This window comes from Petaurus breviceps, unplaced genomic scaffold (assembly GCF_028583685.1).
Source record: "Petaurus breviceps papuanus isolate PSGF00001 unplaced genomic scaffold, PetGlider_PUasm1.0 90919, whole genome shotgun sequence".
Lineage (NCBI taxonomy): Eukaryota > Metazoa > Chordata > Mammalia > Diprotodontia > Petauridae > Petaurus > Petaurus breviceps.
This window is the reverse complement of record NW_027187378.1, coordinates 24,342,615-24,363,799: the sequence shown is the minus strand read 5'-3', so window position 1 is coordinate 24,363,799 and position 21,185 is coordinate 24,342,615. Positions and strand designations below refer to the sequence as shown.

The following is a 21,185-nucleotide window of genomic DNA, read 5'->3' as shown; positions in this document are numbered from 1 at the left end:
TATTTATTTTGGATTTTGCTATTGGTGTATACGTTGTTTCCTCTTGATAGACTATAAACTTGAGGATGACAGGGGACTGCTTTCACATCCCCAGAACCTAATACAATCCCGGCACTTAGTACGTACTGGATAAAAGCATATAAAAGAATGAAGTGAATTACTCCAAGACACATTCACCTAGTATGTTACAGAGACTGAGATTTGAGCCCTGGGTTTTACTGATTCCCAGTCCCTTCCTCTTTTTTGCTGCCTTTTAAGCGTCCCTACGAAGGATAACATGGTCATCCATAATACCTGATGTGAATGAGTTTGTGAGATGCTTTTCTCTCTGATTAAATGGAGTCCTGAGTACTTGGCAAGGAGGCAGTTGAAGGTGGACTCAGAATCACCACTGAGGGGAAACTAGGAAGCCTCAAGGCAATCTTCACAGCTCTGCCTTATGCTTGTACCTCTGTGGTATAAGGAAATGGCAATGGACTGGTATTCTTGGATTTGAGTCCTAACTCTGCTACTGACTTGCTGTGTGACTTTAGTCAAGTCACTTTACTTTTCCAGGCCTGAGGTTCCTCACCTTTCAAATGAGGGGGAGGAATTAGCTGACCTCAAAGGTCCTTTCCAGGTCTAATGTTTTAGGATCAAAGGAAAGCCTGTTATGGTGCCATCTCAATGGATCTCTCTCTCCACTGAAAACCCCTAGGGGCCAAATACCATTCCTCCTCCCCAAAAGCCTGTGCCTGCCCTGAAGAGAAAACAGACCCTTTGTAGGTAAGAGGAGAACAGGACCTGAGCAAGCACAAGGGCTGAAACTGCTGCCAGGTGTATGTTCACTGCTGGGTGAAGGGGCAGGGTGGGGCAATGATTGTTCAGCCCCCCAGCTGACAGGGAGGAGCAGAGAAGGTCTCTTCTCATGAGCCATCATGTAAGCTCCAGTCTCTGGAGTAGAGCCAGGATACATGGCTGCTCCAGAAAAGGTCTTGCTCCTGTTTACAATCTACCCCCAATTCAAGATGAGCCTAAGAATGCTGGAAATCAAGATGTCTAGGTTAGCGTCACACTTGAACTCCAGACTTAGCAGGATTCACCCTTCTGCCCGTTTGAAATGCCCCACCTCTCAGCATGTGACATGCTCAGTTCTGCCCAGTAACCCTGGCATGCTCCCATCCATGTGCTCCTGCCATGGTTGGCGTCCACATGCTACCTCTCCCTGTCCTGGAAGTAACTCTTGACAAGCCACCTGGGTCCCATGACTTTCTCCAGACCTACACTACACTTGCCCAGTTTTCACAGACGCTCTTAACTCCCAAAAACCATTAGTTTGGGAATGGCTAGGGCTAGTCCATCTCCTCAGAGGCAGAGCATAGCAAAGCAGGGGTACATCTGGGAAGAGTTGACTCTCAGTGCCTCTGGGGCCTTCATTCTGCTCTTCTTCCTGCCATATGGCTTTTCTTTCTCCCCAGAGCAAGGGCCAGCAAAGACACTTTGGGCAACTTTCCTCTGGGAGAAGCTTCCTTCCCCCTTCCCTACCCCACCAGGGAGGCAGATGGTCAAAGTTTCATACAGCTCCTAGAGAGGGTGATTCCCCAAGGAGTTCCTGACCTAATATCCATGGGGGATCTCAAAATGCCAGCATCTTAAAACCAGGGTATTTTTACAAACTTTCTCTTTTTTTAATGAATGCTACATATTGGCTTCATTGCTGTAGCTCCCCATAGTATGATATTTTGTAGTATTAAATGTTTTAGTTTTTTCAAATAACAAGCATTTTTTATTAATCTGTCCCTCTTACTACCTCTCCCTCCTAATTAAGCAAAATTTTAACAATCATATTTATTTTATTAAATATTTCCCAATTTTATGCAAAAAATAACAATAGTCTTTTAAATTCTGAGTTCCAAATTCTCTACCTCCCTGCCAAATATCCCCTCCTAAGAAGATATCCTAAGAAGATAAACACTTTGATTTCATGCCAAACATATTTCCATAGTAACCATGTTGCAAAAGAAAACACACACAAAAAACCCCAGTAAAAAGAAAGTTTTCTTAAAAAGGATACTTCAATCTGTATTCAGAACAGTTTTCTGTCCTTCAGAATTGTCTTAGATCAGAGTAACTAAGTCTTTCATAGTTGATCATCCTTACAATATTTTTATTACTGTATATAATGCTCTCCTGGTTTTGCTCACTTTACTTTGCATCAGTTCATATAAGTCTTCTCAGGTTTTACTGAAAGCATCCTGCTCATCATTTCTTATAATGCAATAGTATTCCAATTATATACCATAACTTGTTCAGCCATTCTCCAATTGATGGGCATCCTCTCAATTTTCAATTCTTTGCTATCACAAAAGAGCTGCTGGCTATCTATCCATCCATCTATCTATCTCTCTATTTATCTATCATCTACCTATCTATCTATCTATCTGTCTATCTATCTATATCTATCTGTAAATAGGTCCTTTCTTCTTTTCTTTGATCTCTAGCAGTGGTATTGCTAGGTCAAAGGGTATGTCCTTTGGGCATAGTTTGAAATTATTTACCAGAATGATTGGATCAGTTTACAATTTCACCAACAGTGAATTAGTGTTTCAATTTTTCCACATCCCCTTCAGCATTTGTCATTTTCATTTTCTGTTGTGTTAGCCAATCTGATAGGTATATCAGATATCAGAACTGTTTTAAAGTGAATTTCTCTAATCAATAGTGAGTTACAGCATCTTTTCATGTGACTATTGATTTCCTCTTCTGAAAATGGCTTGTTTATATCCTTTGGTCATTTATCAACTGGGTAATGGCTCTTTTTTTTTATTAATTTGATTCAGTTTCCTATATATTTGAGAAATGAGGCCTTTATCAGAGAAACTTGCTGCAAAAAATGTTTTCCAGTTTCCTGTTTTCCTTTTAATTTTGGCCATATTAATTTTGTTTGTGCAAATTTTTTTTAATTTCATGTAATCAAAATTATCTATTTTACTTCACATAATCTCCTCTATCTCTTACTGGGTCATAAATTTTTCTCTTATCCATAGATCTGACAGGTACATTTTTCCATGCTCCCTCAATTTATTTATTATGTCACTCTTTATATCTTAATCATTTATTCATTTTGACCTTATCTTTATATAAGGTATAAGATGCCTATTTTTTGCAATACTACTTTCTAATTTTCCCAGCAGTTTTTATCAAATGCTGAGTTCTTGCCCCAATAACTGGGATTCTTTGAATTTATCAAATACTACATTACTCTAGCCACTTATTACTGTGTATTACATTCCTAATCTATTCCATTGATTCACCACTCTATTTCTTAGCCAGTACCAGATTGTTTTGATGATTACTGTATTGTAAAATAGTTTGAAATCTGGAATTGCTAGACCACCTTCCTTAATATTTTTTTTCATTAATTTCCTTGATAATCTTGCCCTTCTATTCTTCAAGATGAATTTTGTTACTATTTTTCCTAGCATGATAAAATAACTGTTTGGCAGTTTGATTGGTATGGCACTGAATAAGTAAATTAACTTAAGTAGAATTGTCATTTTTATTACATTAGCTCAACCTACTTATAAGCAATTAATATTTCTCTAATTGTTTAGGTCTGTCTTTATTTGTGTCAAAAATGTTTTGTAGTTCTGTTTATATAATCCCTGGGTTTATCTTGGCAGGTAGACTCCCAAGTATTTTATATTTTTTGCAATTATTTCAAATGGAATTTCTCTATATCTTCCTGCTGAATTTTGTTGGTAGTATATAGAAATACTAATAATTTATGAGGGTTTATTTTATATCCTGTAGCTTTGTTAAAGTTGTTCATTGTTTCAACTAGTTTTTTAGTTAATTCTCTAGAATTCTCTAAGTATACTATCATATAATCTGCAAAGTGAAAGTTTTGTTTCCTCATTCCCTTTTTTATTCCTTCCATTTCTTTTTCTTGTCTTACTGCTATAACTAGAATTTCTAGTAGGATATTGAATTATAGTGGTGATAATGGGCATCCTTGCATCACCCCTTATCTTACTAGGAAGGCTTCTAGCTTATCCCCATTACAGATAATGCTTGCTTTTGGTTTTAGACAGATACTACTTATCGTTTTAAGAGAGTCCATTGATTACTGTGCTTTCTAGTTGTATTTTATCAAAGATTTTCCTGCATCTATTAATAGAATCATATTTTTTGTTGTTGTCACTGTTGTGGTCAGTCATGCTGAGAATTTTCCTAGTATTGAACCAGTCCTGTATTCCTAGTATAAATCCCACCTGGTCATAGTGTAAAATATTTGAGATATATTGCTGTAATTTTAATGCTAGTATTTTACTTAAAATTTTGCATCAATATTCATTAGGGAAATTGGTTTGTAACTTTCTGTTTTTGCTCTTCCTGGTTTAGGTATCAACACTATATTTATATCATAAAAGGAATTTGATAGGACTCCTTTACCTATTTTTTCAAATAGTTCATATAGTACTGTAATTAATTTTTCCTTAAATGTTTGGTAGAATTCACTTGTAAATCCATCTGGTGCTGGGGATTATTTCTGAGGGAGCTCAATGATAGCTAGTTCAATTTTTTTTTTCTAGAAGAGGGTTATTTAAGTATTCTATTTCTTCTTCTCTTAATCTGAGTAGTTTATGCTTTTTGTACATACCATTTCATTTATATTGTCAGATTTGTTGGCATATAATTGGGCAAAATAACTCCTAATGATTGCTTTAATTTCATCTTCATTAGTGGTACACCTTTTTAATTTTTGATACTAGTAATTTGATTTTTTCTTTTTTTAAATCAAATTACACTGGCAATTTACCTATTATTGTGGGGTGTTGGGTTTGTTTGTTTCCATAAAAACAGCTACTAGGGGCAGCCAGGTAGCACAGCAAGTAAGAACACCAGCTCCAGTGTTGGGATGACCTGGGGATCGAATCTGGGCTCAGATACTTATTACCCACCCAGAAACACCTGGCTGTGTAAACTTGAGCAAGTTACTTAACCCCGATTGCTTTAAAAAACAAATAAAAAATAAAAATAAAAACAGCTACTAGTTTTATTAGTTCAATGATGTTATTTTTTAACTTTCCATTTTAATTTTCAGGATTTCTTTTTTGGTATTTAATTACAGACTTTTAATTTGCTCTTTTTCTAATTTTTTAGCTACATGCCCAATTCATTGACCTGTTCTTTCTTTCTTTTATTAATATACACATTCTTTAGGATTAGATTATTTATTGCTTCATTTTCTGTGGTTCTTTTAAGCAAGATGTAGTTTCCCTGCTTATCTCTCTTAACTGAGTCTATTTTTGCTTTTGCTGTGTTTGAGAATATGTTTGCTACCCCTGCCTTTTTTTTTAACATAAGCTGATGCAAAATAGCTTCTGCTCCAGTTCCTCCTTTCTAATTAAGTAAATTAAAAAAAATAAAGCCCTCAATTCATAGCTGCATTGTCCAGCAAAGCAAAACCCCACATTAGTCTGAAAATGTGTCTTTTTCTACTTTTTAAGCTCATCATTTCTGCCAGCAAGTGAGTGATGTTTCATTTTCACTCTTTTGGACTCAGGGTTTATCATTGCAATTTTCAGAATTCAAGTCTTTCAAAGTTGTTTTCTCTATAATGTTAACAGTGTACAAATTGATCTAGTTCTGTTTACTTTGCTCTGCATTAGTTCATGAAAATCTTTCCTATTTCCCTTGAAATTATTCACAATAATCATACATTATATTCATTAGCACAATTTGTTTAGCCATTCCCAGCTAGAAGGACATTTTCTTAGTTTCTAATTTTTCACAACCAGGAAAAGAACTCCTATAAGTTATATATATATATATGTCCTTTTCCTCTTTCTCTGATTTCTTGGGGAAATACAGACCTACTAGGGGCATAGCTTTGTAAAATGATATTCATAATTTGTTAACTTTCTATTACATTATAAGGTTCTTGAGGGTAGGGATAATCTTTTTTGTATCTCAATGCTTAGCACAATGACTGACACAGAGTAGTTGCTTAATAAACATTTATTGATTATTTATTAAACTTTATGGGCATCGTTCCAAATTGCTTTACAGAATGGCTAGACCAATTCACAGCTACACCAACAAAGAGTACACTAATATACCTGTTTTCCCAAAGCCCCTCTAACATTTGTCAATTTCTTCTTTTGTCATCTTTGCTAGTCTTGATAGGTGTAAGGTAGAGTCTCAAAGTTGCTTTAATTTGCATTTCACTATTAGTGATTTAGAGCAATTTTCTATATTGTTATTGATAGTTTAGATTTCTTTCTTTGAAAACTGTCAGTTCATATCCTTTGACTGTTCCTGGGGAATAGTTCTTACTCTTATAAAGTTGAAAGAGCTCCTTATGTATCTAGGATACGAGTCCTTCTCATAGTGTGATTTGAGAGCATCTGATTCTTCATGGCTCAGCTTACTTCCTTCATGAACCTTTTCCAGACCACTCTGACCCACAGTGCTGTCTCCCTCCTATAACAATTACTGTTTGTACCCCTAAGTACACTTGATATTTCTGCTAAAACTCTAAAGTTTGCGAATCATTTTCTTCTCAGTAGCTTTCAGAGTAGCACAAATATTATCTCTGTTTTACAGTGGAAGAAACTGAGGCTCACCGAGGCTCAGCGACTTGTCTGCAGTCATACAAACAAGTATTTCAATAGGGATTCAAACCCAAGTCCTCTGGCAACACTTTCTCCACTGCTGGACAGTTCTATTTGTATTCATATATATGGCAACCATCCCTGGTTTTCTGGGACAGTATCAATTTTAAATATTAGGCAGCAATTTGTTCTGTGCCTCTCTAATGTATAACATGCTATATTACCTAAGAATATAACATGGGAGCAGAGACTGGGTAGTGGTTGTTTTTTTTTTATTTTTCATTTTTGCCTTGTATCCACCTAGCACAGTGACTTATATGTCTTACGTGCTTAAAAAATGTTTGTTTTGGGGGTGGCTAGGTGGCACAGTGAATAGAGCATTGGCCCTGGAGTCAAGAGGACCTGAGTTCAAATCCCACCTCAGACACTTAAACACGTGCTAGCTGTGTGACCTTGGGCAAGTCACTTAACCCCAATTGTCCTCCAAAAAAAAGCAAAAAAAAAATGCTTGTTATTGTTTTTCTTTCATTTTCAAAGAGGACCAAGGACATGATGAAAGTGATGTCCTGACATGCATGTGAATTGGATTTAAGTGAGCCAAGACTGCAGGAAGCCTCACTCTCTCCTCCAGAGCCATCAATTGCTGAATGAATGAATGAATGAATGAGGAAGACATGGTGGATAGGGCACAGGATTTGGAGTCAGGAAAATCTGAGTTCAAATCAGACAACTTACTAGCTGTGTGATCCTAGGCAAATCATTTAACTTCTCTGCAACTCAGTTTACCCATCTGTAAAATGAAGGGGCTGAATTTAATGGTCTTTGAGGTTCCTTCCAGCTCTGAATCTGTGATCCTATGAATGTATTAGTCTCATCCCTCTATTAAACTGAGTGAAGAGATTGTTTATCGTCCAAATCCAACAGGTAGCTTTTACCAATTTTTACCAATGCTTTACATATGGTAGATGCTTAATAAGGGGAAAAGGAATAAGCATTTCTTAAGCACCTATTATGTACCAGGCAGTGTGCTAAATACTTTTAAAATATTATCTCATTTGGTCCTCACAACAACCCTGGAAGATACTATTATCCCCATTTTAGTTGAGGAAACTGAGGCAAATAGAGTTAAATGATTTGCCCTGGGTCACATAACTAATAAGTACATGAGATGAGATTTGAAATCAGGTCTTCCTGACTCTAGACCCAGCACATTCTCTACTGTAGCTCTTAGCTGTCTCCAATATGTGTTTAATAAAAATTCTGTCCTATTTTCTCCTTAACCCATCCAAATGTCCCAGAAATTCCAGTATTTGGGCAAATAGAAAACAAAGAAGTCAAAGCCAAGAAATATTTCAATAAGAAAATTAAGGATTCAGAAAATATTGAGAGCCACAGAAAAGTTAGAGACTCACAGGCTGAAAGAATATCAGTATTACTCATGAAAACATGTGTATACTAGCCCATGAGATAGGGGACAATGGGCTCGTAGGAGGCATTTTCATGTGCATTTAAATATGGAACTGTAGCTAGCGAAACTTCACCAGGGGCAAATTCAGCAAGGGGCGGGGCAGAGCGGGGCCTGTGACATGGCTGGGGTAGGGGTAGCAGCACTGAATGTTGGGGGGACATAGACACAACACTCCTCTTGGGGAAGAAGGGTGCAAGCCCTCTCTTGGAGTGAGCTTGCCCCATCCCATGTCATTGCCTGGGACAAAGTCCCATCTTCTCCATGCTTGCTTTAGCTTTGTCAGGCTATGGGGGCCACGGCAAGCTACAACATTCCTAGGAATAAAGACCCCAGAGGTGTCACTACACATGCTAATATAAAAACCCACATAATTATGACAAAGGCAGAGGGATAATTGTGTGTTCTGATTTGGGGGTTTGAAAACAAAATCATTTTATAGTTTGTCTTCCCTATAGATTATAAGCTTCAGGAGGCAGAGAACAAGTCTTTTTCTTCTCTGTATACCCCAGCTGGGTTCCCAGCACAGAGCTTTACTTGCAGCATTTGCATGGCATCTGATAACTGATGACAAGGATGCTAGAATTTCAAGCCAGAAAGAACCTTAGAGATATCTAATACCAGAGCTTTCATTTTACAGAAGAGGAGAGTGAGGCACACAGCTACACAGCTTGCCTAAGATCACACAGCAAGCACGTGTCAAAGCTGGGACTTGAACCTGGGTTTTTTAACTCTGTGCTCTTTCCATGAAACAAAACTTGATGGTCCCAGAATGCCAGCATTAGGTGGACTCCTGGACCTAGACACAGTCCTGAGATTCTGAACTCAGCAAATGTTCACCTGAACAGCTTCCTATGTGCAGAGCATGAGACTAAGAAGGACAGGAGACAGAGACTTAGGAAAGTGAAAACACTTTAATGGTTCAGAGGTGCACCCGCTACCCTCCTCCTCTACATTCCAGTCGCACACAAGTCACACGCAAGATGGGCACAGGAAGGGAAGGGGAAGGGAAAAGAAAGGAAAAGGGGAGAAGAGGAAGGGGAGGGGAGGAAGGGGGAAAGGAAGGGAATGGCCCTGGGTCACACAGCAAGAGAAAAAATATCCAGAAAAGAACCAAAGGGCCTGAGCCCCATTTCAAACCCATCAGGTCCCTTTTACTCTTGAGCAACCTTGGAGGAAGCCAGTGCATGGAAGCATCCCTCACCCCAAGTCTGGGTCCCCTTCCTAGGAAGTGCTTACAGCAAAACCAAGGGAGTAGGCAAAGATTTATCTTGGCAACCCAAAGACTGGCAGCTTCTTGGCAGGGAACAGAGGAGTCAAAAGATGACAGGACTCCTCCCCTCTGAGATCAGCAGCTTGGACCTCACCCTCTGGCAGTGGGCAGGCGAGGGTAGTCTGGGCAAAAATCCAGGCCCTCCCAGAAGCTGCAAAGAGAACATAGAATCATCAGGACTGGCTAAGGCTGCCTACCTAATCCAAGAGGCCTTGGTAGGGGGACCTAAATTGAACGTCACTGTCCTCCACTCAGCCTACTCCTTCCACGATGAAAGCCCTGAACCTCCCAGGTTATTTTCCCTTAGTCTGAAAGGGAAAGAGTCTCCCACCTAGGGACTAATTCTGCGAATCTGGACAACTGAACAGATTAAAGGTACAGAGGAAAGGAAGAAGGACTTGGGACTGGGGGAGAGGTGTGTCTACAGGAAATTAATGGAAAAGAAAGCAGGAGTGAGTAAATAAGAAAAGAAGCACCCAGAGCGGGGAGCAGAGAAAGGGAGAGGGGCAATGAAGTTATACATGGAGGAAGGGGAAGAGGCAAAGGCCAAGGGATGTTGCTGAAACCCTATCTGTCCTTCAAGGTTCAGCTCTTGCCATTTCCTCCATGAAACCTTCCTTCATCTTCCCACTCCACTTGGCCAGATGTGACCGCTCTGTCTTTCATTTCTACCTTTCTACTTGGGGTGTGTACATGCTTGTCTCCCCTAATAGATTTTAAACTCCTCAGGGGGAAGAACTGTTCTCTATACACCTTTGTATCTCCAGAGCCTAGCACAGCACCTTGCAACACAGTTGATGTTTAATAAATGTTTGAATGGATGAATGAATAAAGGAATGGCATAAATTACAGGGTTGGTGTGGGATGGGGAGGAGAGTACAAGGAAGCCAAAGAGAGAAGGGTATTGCTGAAGGAAGATGGAGGGGCAGCAGCATGAAGATGAAGATGAAGAGGGGAGGGAATGGGCACAAGTCTAGTACCAAAAGGGTACAGAAATTTCTAGTTTGGGGTAATCACTAGGCCCAACTCATATGGTATACTGGACAGTTGAGGGGTCCAAAACCGTACACTGAGGGGTGATAAAGTTGGGTCAAGGGTATGGAGAATGATTTCACTCACAAAAATGTAAACAAATCTTTTATTAAAGGCTAAAGATTGAAGAAGGAGAACGTGAGCAGCTGAGGAGAGGGCTTCTTAGCAATGGTTACACAAGACTGGGGAAAACAAGCTGAGGCTTCCCTAGAGAACCAGACCCCTAGACTCCAGAGGATGCTCAGACAAAGCCCCTTTTTTCCTTCCCTCCTCCCTCCCGCAGTGGGACTTCAATGCCAGGGAGCTATGTTTCCTGTGATTCCTACTGCTTGGCGGCCTCATTCTTCCAGGCTCCTCTCCCTGGGATACAGAGCAATCCTTTTCCTTACCCTGGATCCTACAGTTTCAGTGACGTGACTCTGGGGATGTGAAAAAGCTGGGTCTCCTCAGAGCTGGTAGAGCTGTGGCCAGGAGAAGGATGTTAGGGAGTCTCATTCCCCTCCCTTCATCTCTGGGAGCTTGGGGACAAAGAGCTAAGAGAGCCCGCTTCCTCCCCCAGACCCCTCAGAATGGCAGATCTTGCCCTTGGGTGGGGTAAATGCAGCAGGAGACCAAATGGGCCAGACCTATGGAAAACCTGTGATGCTGAGCTTCAGAGGGCATATTAGTCTTTAAGAGTAAGACCCACCCTTCTTCTTCCTGGGATGTCTTAGGACCAAGACCAACTTCCACAACTAGAAGTTAGTGGCCAAACAAAATGATTCCTAGCGACCCTCTGTGATCTTGGAACCTTGTTAACCCCTCACCTTAAGCGTTTCCGGATGGGTCGGAAGTGCTTGGTCGTTTTGATTGCAAAGATGATACTGGGGATAAGCAAGAAGGTGCACCAGGCCAGGCAGAACCAGAAGGCATTCTGAAATACACAGGCTCAGACAAGTGAAAGGCATTCACTTCACCCCAGGGCCCAACCAAGAACAACTCTGCCAGACTGCTGGGAGAGCTGAGGTGAGCTCTTCCTGTATGCAGATACCACAGAGAAAAATCTCCGAAGACATGAGGGGCTCCAAAAGGAGGGGTTCTGGGACAAGGGACCAAGGATGACGAGTATCATCATATCAGGTGAGGAGCGAGACCTGAAATATAAGCTCTTAAAGAGCAGTAGCTATTTTATTATGCTTTTTTTTTTTTGCATTCCCACTGTGCCTTCCACACAATGGCATTCTACTCCTTGATTTGATTTTTTGGGGAAGAAAGTCACTCACCCAGGGATTCACAATAAGGTCACAAAGGATCATCTGGCCATTGTCCAGTGCCCCAGACAGGGGTTGGCAGGTGGCAATGTGCTCAGTGACCTGTGAAGACAAGGGAGATGTTGTGGGGGGATCTGGACCCCCAGGGCTCTATACTCCTCCCTCTCTAATGTTCCCATGGGAAAAACAACCAAAAAAACCCCATTGTATCCCATTAAGAGGGGAGGGGGGATTCCATAAAAAATGTCCAGAAGCCACTCGAAGATTAGGCAGAAGCACTGGGTCAGGGCCAGAAAAACCCTGAGGGGTCCTTGGCATAGATTATGTTGGCTGGGGCTGGGGATTCCATCTCCTCTCCCAGGACCATTCCTATTCTGGGACCCTAATCCAAAGATTATACAACACAGCAACCTCCAAGAAGTCTCTCTGTCTCCTCCTTCTACCTCTACTACTCCTTGACAAACAACAACATACCACTACATATAAGTAAAATGCAAATGAATTGGTGGGGAGAGAGAGAGAGAGAGAGAGAGAGAGAGAGAGAGAGAGAGAGAGAGAGCACGTAAGTGAAGGAGAGAGGAGGAGAGAGGGAGAGGGAGAGAGAGGGGAGAAAGGGGAGAGAGGGAGAGAGAGAAAGTCTGGAATACCTTCCCCATTCCAATTCAATTCCATTCAACAAATAATTATTACACTCCTACCAGACACCAAGCAACATGCTAGTAGCTGGGAAGACAAAGACAAATGAAACCATCCCTGCCCTCAAGAATTATGCTATTGCTACTAAATATTCTATTCTTATACCTCAAATCTTCACCTGCCAAAATTCTAATCCATCCTTCAAGGCCCATAGCAAATGTCTCTTCTTTCAGTAGTCTTCCCTTATCCCCCCAAACCCCCATTTCTGAGTTCCTAAACTACTCTGAGCCACTCACACAACATTTATCTTACACTGCTTAATATTGTAGTTAATCGTATAATTATCTTCTCTCAACTATTATAAACAAGGACAGAGTCCATTTATCTTGTGTCCCAGACAGCTCCTGGCTCACAGTAGTTAATCTTTTGCATGTTTGTTGGGCAAGAAAACGACCATAAATATGCATGTACATATAGGGATATGAGGATTCATAGGGCAAGAACATTCATATAGACACAAATAGACAGGTATACACACATAAATATGGATGTGTGCCTAGCCAGACAAAGACATATATAGATATATACCAGATAATAATAATAGTTAACATTTATATAGTATTTTAAGGTTTGCAAAACACCTGTCATCCTTTATTGCATTTGATATTACAACCTTACAGGTACATCCTACTTATATTTTTGTCCTCATTTTACAGATAAAGAAACTGAGGCTGAGAGATGAAGCCATTTGCCCATAGTCATACAACTAGTAAGTGCCAGAGACAGGATATGAACCCAGATCTCTGCTGACTCCAACTCCCATGTGCTTTCTGACATGCCAGATTGTCTCTCATGTATAACCATATGCAAGTGGGCAATGTGCCTGGTTTTCTGCTCAAAACAATATCTGTTGGGCATCTCCCGTCTGTCCATCACTGTGTCAGGTGCTATATATGGGAAATGAAAAAGATAAACACACACTGTTTCTGTGCTCCAGAAGCTTGCAGTGTTGGCTGAGGTGACAAGTCATCCACCTATGAAACAGTGAGGCAACAACCAGACAGGGTGTGATTTGGGGGAAAGAACTCTAAGCTGGAAAGCAGGAGACCCTCCCCCCAACTAACCCCCATACCCTTTCTAGTTCTGGTTCTGTAGCCCTCTACTTCTATGACTTTTGACAAATCATTTCCCATTTCTCTGAGCTTCCATTTCCTTAGCTATAAAATGAGAAGATGGGACTAAAACCGTAATATTTAGAGCTAGAAGGACCTTAAAGGTCATCTTGTCTGAGCCTTCTTTCACTCTGGAAAGAAAATGAAACATCAGTAGGTCAAATGACTTGTCGAAGTCCCATGGGCAATACTGGAGCATAGATTAAGACCCAGTTTGCCCTTCTCTCTGCCATACCCCCCAAATTCATTTGTGTTTTACTTATATGTGGTGGTATGTTGTTGTTTGTCAAGGAATTGTAGTAGAGGTGGAAGGAGGAGCCAGAGAGACCTCTTGGAGGTTGCTGTGATGTATGATCTTTAGATTGGGGTCCCAGAATAGGAAAGGGCCTGGGAGGAGAGATGGAATCCCCAGCCCCAGCCAATGTAATCTATGCCAAGGACCCCTCAGGGTATTCCTGGCACTGATTGAATACCCAAGTGTTCTGTTTCCAAAACCAGGGGCTCCTTACAGAGATTGAAGGCAAAGAGATGTGAAAGGTCCAAGATGTGCTTTAGGGGCAATGACTTAGTGAAGGGTCTGTGTAGAGAGTGGTAGGAAACAAGAATACAAAGGAACCTTGGGGACAAACTAGATGGCCTTGAATGCTAAAAGCTAAGGAATATGGACTTTATCATGTAGACAGTGAGGATCCATAGAGAGTTTGTGAGCTTACTCCAATCCCATATTCCATAGAAGACTGTTCCCAGACTCCCCCACTGCCATGGGCCCTCCATTTGAGACTGAATTCCACTTATACTGTATATATCTTATATATACACTTTTTTTTTGCATGTTGTCTCTCCCGTTAGAATGCGAGCTCCTTTAAGGTAGGACTTTTTTGTGCTTTCTTTTTCTTTTTCTGTAACCCCAGTGCTTAGCACAGTACCTGATACATGGTAAGCACTTACAAAACGCTTGTTGACCGATTCATTTTCTACTCAAAGAATAATCTGATGGTAGCATATGCAGAGAGGAGTGGTGGGTGAGGAAATGGAAACAGATTGCTTCAGAAGTTATCACAGGCTGCCTAGGTCTCCACTACTCACCATCTCTCTCGCCCAATTCATGTATTGGATAAAGTATGCCATTTCTCGATTCAGGAAGCACTCACTTTCCTGTGAAGAAGAGAGCAAGCCTGTTTCTTAGAAGGACCTGAGAGAGTAGCCTGGGAAGGACTTGTCTTCCAAACATCTCAGGAGCTGCCCTCCGGAGCCAGGACTGAAGTAGGGACACAAGACTCCAGAGTAACAGGAAGAAATTGTATGCCCAGTGCCAGGATGAGACCCAGCTTGCCCTTCTCCTCTTCTCCCTCCTCACTCCCACTTTCTGCTTCAGGTCCCCAGCTCCTCCCCTTTCCTTCTCACTCACATTTCTCAAGATCCCCTGAGCCCGGACAGGCAGCTCAGTTTTCAGGGAGCTCGCATTGACCAGAGTTTCTGAAACCACCAGCTGAGGGAGGGCAGAGGGGTACAAATTGAGGGCAAGGAGCATAGCAGGTCTGATTTCAAAATGCTGACCTAGAGACCCTGTTCCTTAGGTGACATCTCCTTCCCATCCCTCACTGTCTGCTCCTAGGAAGGTAGAACATGTGTGTAATTCCAGGTTCCCCTCTTGGCTTTGCCCACTAGCATCTGAGATCTTAGAGTTCCTTTCTGACATTCCTCCCAGTCACTCCCAACCCCATGGCCTCCACCTCCCCATCCCAGACCCAGCACCTGGAGGTTTGAGGTGGATGCTGACAGGGCCCGGACACTACGATTCAGGGTCACCTGTTTAGGAGAGAATGGGGGTGAGGCATTAGTAAGGGCAAGGGTGAAGAGTCAGTCAGTCAACAAGCATGGATTAAATACTTCCTATAGGCCAGCTAAGTACACTGGCTACAAAGAAAGATGAAGACAATCCCTTCCCTCAAGAAGCTTGCTTTCTAATGGGAGAGACAATTGCAATTTGCAAACAACAAAATCCTATACAAAGTAGATGAAAGGTAATCTCAGAAGAACATCACCAAGGACTCAGGAAGGCCACCTGCAGAAGGTGGGCTCTGAGCAGAGGGAGCCAGAGCAGCAGGAGATGGAGGAGAAGAAGAACATTTCAGGCAGAAGGGACAGTCTATTCAAAGGCAGGGTCCAGAGGTGAAGTTTAGGATGCTCTAGGAGCAAGATGAGTGTAACTGGCTTGTAGAATTCAAGGAGCAGGCTAACAACGTGGGAGAGGCTGGAAAGGGCCAGATTGTGAGGGGGCTTAAATGCAAACCAGAAGATTCTATATTTGTTCCTAAGGGTTCTTAGATTCTGGCCACTTGAGTCCAGTTTCATGCTTCCTGCCTCCCTCCCCTTTCTCTCATTTCCCCAGGTCTCTGAACTCACCACATGGGTTTGCTGTGGGAGGATCTTCTCCTGGTAAAGGAGCTGTAGGGCTTGAGCCTCCTGCTTCAACTGCTGTCCTAAGGCAGACTCAGTCTGGAGGCATCAAAGCAGAAGTGGGAGGGGTGGGGTGGACCCAGGACATCAAGAAAGAAAGAACAGCAATGTTGTTGTTCAGCTGTTTGTAGTCATGTCTGACCCTTCATGACCCCATTTTGAGGTTTTCTTAACAAAGATACTGAAGTGGTTTGCCATTTCTTTCCCCAGCTGATTTTACAGATGAGGAACTGAGGCAAACAGGGTTAAGTGACTTGTCCAGGGTCACGCAGCTAGGAAGTGTCTGAGGCTACAGCTGAACTCAAAAGATGAGTCTTCCTGACTCCAAGTCCTGCCCTCTATCCACCACACCACCTAGCTGCCCTTAATAATAACTTTTACATTTTTTCCCTCTTTCAAAGCACTTTCAAGCCTATCATTTTGTCTGATCCTCAGGTTAACCAGGGAATAGAATCCTTACTTGACAAATAAAGAAAGTGAGGCAAGGTTGCACAGCTGCCTGGGTAGACCTGAGATTAGACTCAGCATCCTCAGCCCCACCTTCAAAGAGACTTCTCAACACCTCCCAGGGAAAAAAAGTCAGATATGTATTTCAGGGTGGGGAACATACAGCCTTAAGGTCATATGTGGCCTTCTAGGTCCTTAAGCACAGCCTTTTGACTGAATCCCAATTTGGTCACGCTTAAGACCTAAAAGGCCACTTGTGGCCTTAAGGTCCTCATCCCTGCATTATTTTCTTCTTCTTGGTCCCTAGTGGTCAGTGTACCATAACATGATAGGATTTAGATCTGGGGATACCACAGATCATCTAATATACCACCTCTCCTCTTATAGATAAAAGATTTGAAGCTAGAGAGGTAAGTGACTTCTTCAAGTTTACACCAATAGAAGTGAAGAATTGGGATTAAAATTCTAGTCTTTTGGCCCCAAATACAGGGCTCTTTCTTCCAGCTCACCTTCCCCCAGCAAGCTCCATGGCCCAAAACCAGGTCTCCCTGGTTGGGAAATTATTCCCACCCACCTACCTCCTAAGTCTTCTCTTGGCCCTACCCAATCCTCTGTTCCCTCGGCTTACCTGGGCTTGACCCAACTTCTCCAGCTCCTTGACTAGCTTCAAGACATCAGCTTTCACCACTGGCTTCTGGACCTGAAGGGAAAGAGTAAAAGTTTAACTCTGGGAGGACCTTCCCAAGCAGCCCTCTCTCCTGCTGCCATGTCTAATCTCTCTGGGACATTCTACTCTAACTTTTAGGCATCTCTAGAGTTAGCAATTTCCCAGGTGCTATAGGCCAGGCAGGCAATAGAGAGGCATAGAGGCCTGGGATTGAGGCATAGCAAAATGTATGGGGTCAACATGATGCTGTGGGACAGACTAAGAAGTTGTATAGCTTGAAAAAGAGAAGACTGGAAGAAACAGGTACTTGTCTTCCAATATTTGCAGAATATCGTAAGAAAGATAAATTAGACTTTTTCCTCTTGGTCTCAGAGGACAAAACTAGAAACAATGGCTTGAAGCCTTTTCCTCCCTTTCCCAGTCAAACTACTGGCTGTGAAAAAGTTGTCAACATTTCACTTGTCTCCACTTCCTCTTCTCTCACTCACTTCTCCATCCCTTGCAATCTAGCTTCCAAATATCATTTAACTGAAACTGCTTTCTCCAAAGTTACCAATGCCCCCTCCTAAAAAAAATTATTGATATCTTTGAGGTTTCTATAAGATCACCTCCATATCTAAATATATGCCTTTTGCCTCTCCTCCCCTCCCCAGAAATAGAAATGTATCACTCTTTATTTATTCTTCTTTTAACCATGAAAAATGTGTGCCTGGACCACTAATAAATAAAATTCTGTTATGAAAGTAGGGAAGGAGAAAGGGGGGGGGAGGAGGAAAGAAATTTACATGATTAATTTTGTTGTATATTTGAAAGTTGTATATAGTTGTATATAGTAGATTTGCAGTTTTATGTCCGATCCATCTTTTCTGATTGTACTGTTATATAAATGCTTGTTTTATTCCATAAATTAAAAATAAATTTAAAAGAAAATTCCCTCCACTGATACAGATTGTCAATTTGTTTGTTAACTTACAGTCTTTTTTTTTTTTTTTGCTTTTTGAAGGGCAATTGGGGTTAAGTGACTTGCCCAAGGTTACACAGCTAGTTTTTGTGTTAAGTGTCTGAGGCCGAATTTGAACTCAGGTCCTCCTGACTCCAGGGTCTGTGCTCTATTCACTGTACCACCTAGCGGCCCCATTAACTTACAGTCTTGAGGAACTGTTGGACCCTGGGAAGTTGTGACTTATCCATGGTCACAGAGCTAGTATAACTAACAGCAATTTTTAAACTGTGGGTTGCTACCTACCCCATGTGGGCTTACATAACTGAAAGTGGGGAGTCACGAAAAATTTGGCAACAGTAAAAGGTTTCTCAATGCCCAACAATCAAAAATTAATTTAAAATCAAACACGTAATGAATCCAAGGTGTTTCTGACAGCCCTTAACCTTGCTGCATTGCACAACTTCAGTACAGCCTTGGTTTCAAATACACACCAAGCACACTCTGCACTGCGCATGCCCTCAGGCCATGCAACATCAACAACCCCTGCCAGAAATGCCATTGTCTTTAATAAATGGTAAAATTATATGTATAACAAAGAATTGTTTTAAAATGAATTTCTTTATGATTTATTATCAGTAAATGTTTGATTTGTATACTTATTTTATATACCTATATATCTGGGGTCACATAAAAATTTCTTGGCTGAAAAGAGGCCAAGAGTGGAAAAAGTTTAAGAAGCACTGGGTAATATAAGAAAAAGGCCAGGTCTTCCTGATCCCAAGTCAACCCTCTATCCATTAGGTCACGCCACTTCTCTTACAGGAACCTCTTATTTGTACAGTCTAATGGCTTTTTCTCAGTCTCTCATGAGAGTCATAATGTCCCTTTGACCTTTCTTCATGATCCTACATCGTTGATGACCTTCTCCCCTGGAAATTCTCTTCACCATACATTTTCACAACAATGTTCCCTTCTAGGTCTTTTCCTACCTCTCAGCCACTCCTCTTGAGTCTCTGATACTGAGTGATTGTCATCCAAGTCCCACCTCTCCATGTATGGGTACTCTGGGGCTCTGTCCTGGGTCCTCTACTCTCTCGGCTCTCTCATCAGCTCTCATGGGTTCAACTTGCATCTCTAGGTAGATGACTCCCAAGATCTATATATCTAGCCTGAATTGCTCTCCTGAGGCCCAGTTCTGCATGCATGAATGTATGGATAAAAAAAAAGCATTTATTAAGTACTTTCCTTCAAAGAATTAAGGATGCAAATAGAAAAGCTCCCAAGGAACTCATAAGGGAAGGGGATTCCCCTCTAATAGGGGAAGACAACAGATAAAAAAGGTTTTGGTTACAAGTCAGACACAATTCCTAGGGCCCTTGGACTCTGGGTCCTGGGCTGTTTCCAGTGGAATCCAAGAGGAAGTCATGGTAAAGGAGAGGGCAGTAGAATGGCCTGTCTGGTACATGCTGCCTCCTGTATCTCTCTCAGGATGCCTGGATGTCCCATAGGCATCTGAAACTCAGTGTGTCCTAAACAAAACTAATCTATTTTCTTACTCCCCTCCAAAAAAAAAAAAACCCTCCCTTCTTCCTAATTTCTTTGCTTCTATTAAGTAGGCCACTATCCTTTCAGTTACTCCACCAGATTTACAACTTCAGAGTGTTCCTTAATTCTTCACCCTCCTTCACCCCCACACCCAAGTCAGGGTGGCCCAGTGTTACTGATTCTCTCTTCAACATCTCTCACATCTGTTCCCTTCTCTCCACTCTCACAGACACCATACCAGTTCAGGACTTTGGCATCTCACACCAGGGCTTACGCAATAGCCTCTCCCCTCCCCTTCATCCTGCAAATAGTTGCCACACTGTTATTCCTAAAGCACAAGTCTGATCATGTGACTGCCCTGCTCAAATAGCTCCATTGGCTTCCAATTGTCTTAGAGATAAAATGCATTAAAGACCTCTAGAAATTTAAACCCCTTTACAATCTGAATGCAGCCGGTCTTTTCAGGTTTTCTGAACATTATTTTCTCTAGCACACTGTTTCAAGCAAACTGGCAGACTTTGTTCTCTGTACACAAAATCCATCTCTCATCGCCATACCTTTAAACAGTCTGTCCCCTAAGTCTGGAATGCATTTCTTCCTCACTCTACCTCTAATTCCTAGCTTCCTTCAAGGCTCACCTCCAAAGGAGGGAGGGGAGCAGGGAAGGGAGGGAAGCCTGCCTGACTACCCTCAAGAGTCTAGGGCTCTCTCCCACAAACTACTTAGCATCTATTTTTAATTTACTTTTCTCTATTAATGCTGTTTTCCCCCAGTAGAATGAGGGCAGGGACTATTTTGCCATTGTCATTTTATCTCCAGCACTCAAGTTATAGAGAAGTAGATTTAGTTAGGCTTGATGTAAGAAAAAGTTTATTAACAATTAGAGCTGTCCCAAAGTGCCACAAGCTACCCCTTTATCACTGTCTCCTCTCCTCCCACAGAAGAAGTAATGGATTTGCCTCCCTCCCTGACTTCAAGAAGTCTCCCAACTCTTCAAGAGGAGGCCGACCATTTTTCAAAGGTGGAGATCAGATGCTTGTTCCGATAGGGGTTAGCCTAGATGGCTCTAAGGTCCCTCTCAGCTCTGACATCCTTTGATTCAGTTCAACAGTCAGTAGCAAGAGAGAATTTAGTGGGAAGAGCATTCAGGTCTTTATGAATGCAGCTGAAAAGGATTCCTGGGTCTCAGTTTTCTCCTCTCTAAAATGAGGCAAAGGGACCAGCCAATAATAACGGCTCACGTTTGCAGTGCTTTGGGGTTGGTTTTGCAATTTTTATTAACCCCACTCTACAGATGAGTTAAATGGGGGGTGAGGAGTGGGGGGGGAGGTCCTGAGACATAATAAATTTGCACAGGGCCACAGTGGGCAAGGTAAGGATCTGGAGTGGGATTCCAGCCAAGCTGTCATGGCTCTAAGTTCTTTATCTCATCCCAGGTACCTCTGAACCAGGGTGGCCTCTCTGACATGAAGCCCAAGGCCTTTCCAGCTGTAATATTCTACAAGTCTATGCAGGAGCACCTCAAGCTGGAAGAGGATGTCACAGGCTCATCGGGTTACAAGCTCCAGAGGTGGAAGGGACCACAGAAGATCATCGGTCTGACCCCTTCATTTTATAGGCAAGGAAGCTGAGCAGCAGAGATCAGAGTGAACAGACCAAGGCAGTGAGGGGCTGAGGAGGCCCTACCCCAAGGGGG

The 21,185-nt window shown here is 41.9% G+C and overlaps 1 protein-coding gene across 2 annotated transcripts in view; it reads right to left on the bottom strand.

The window, feature by feature from the left end:
• Positions 1–8,959: 8,959 nt before the first annotated feature.
• The window catches only part of PROM2 (prominin 2), a 28,561-nt gene continuing 16,335 nt past the window's right edge, over positions 8,960–21,185 (bottom strand). Inside the window, exons 16-24 of one of the 2 annotated variants that reach the window (XM_069075598.1) lie at positions 16,963–17,034; positions 15,834–15,926; positions 15,183–15,236; positions 14,836–14,916; positions 14,514–14,582; positions 11,632–11,721; positions 11,176–11,282; positions 10,759–10,830; positions 8,960–9,488 (exon numbers count right to left, since the gene is read on the bottom strand). In XM_069075598.1, the coding sequence (XP_068931699.1) occupies positions 10,767–10,830; positions 11,176–11,282; positions 11,632–11,721; positions 14,514–14,582; positions 14,836–14,916; positions 15,183–15,236; positions 15,834–15,926; positions 16,963–17,034 (630 nt within the window). In that variant the 3' untranslated portion in view covers positions 8,960–9,488; positions 10,759–10,766. The remainder of the gene's footprint in view (positions 9,489–10,758; positions 10,831–11,175; positions 11,283–11,631; positions 11,722–14,513; positions 14,583–14,835; positions 14,917–15,182; positions 15,237–15,833; positions 15,927–16,962; positions 17,035–21,185) is intronic. The other variant, XM_069075599.1, reaches the window with a different exon arrangement.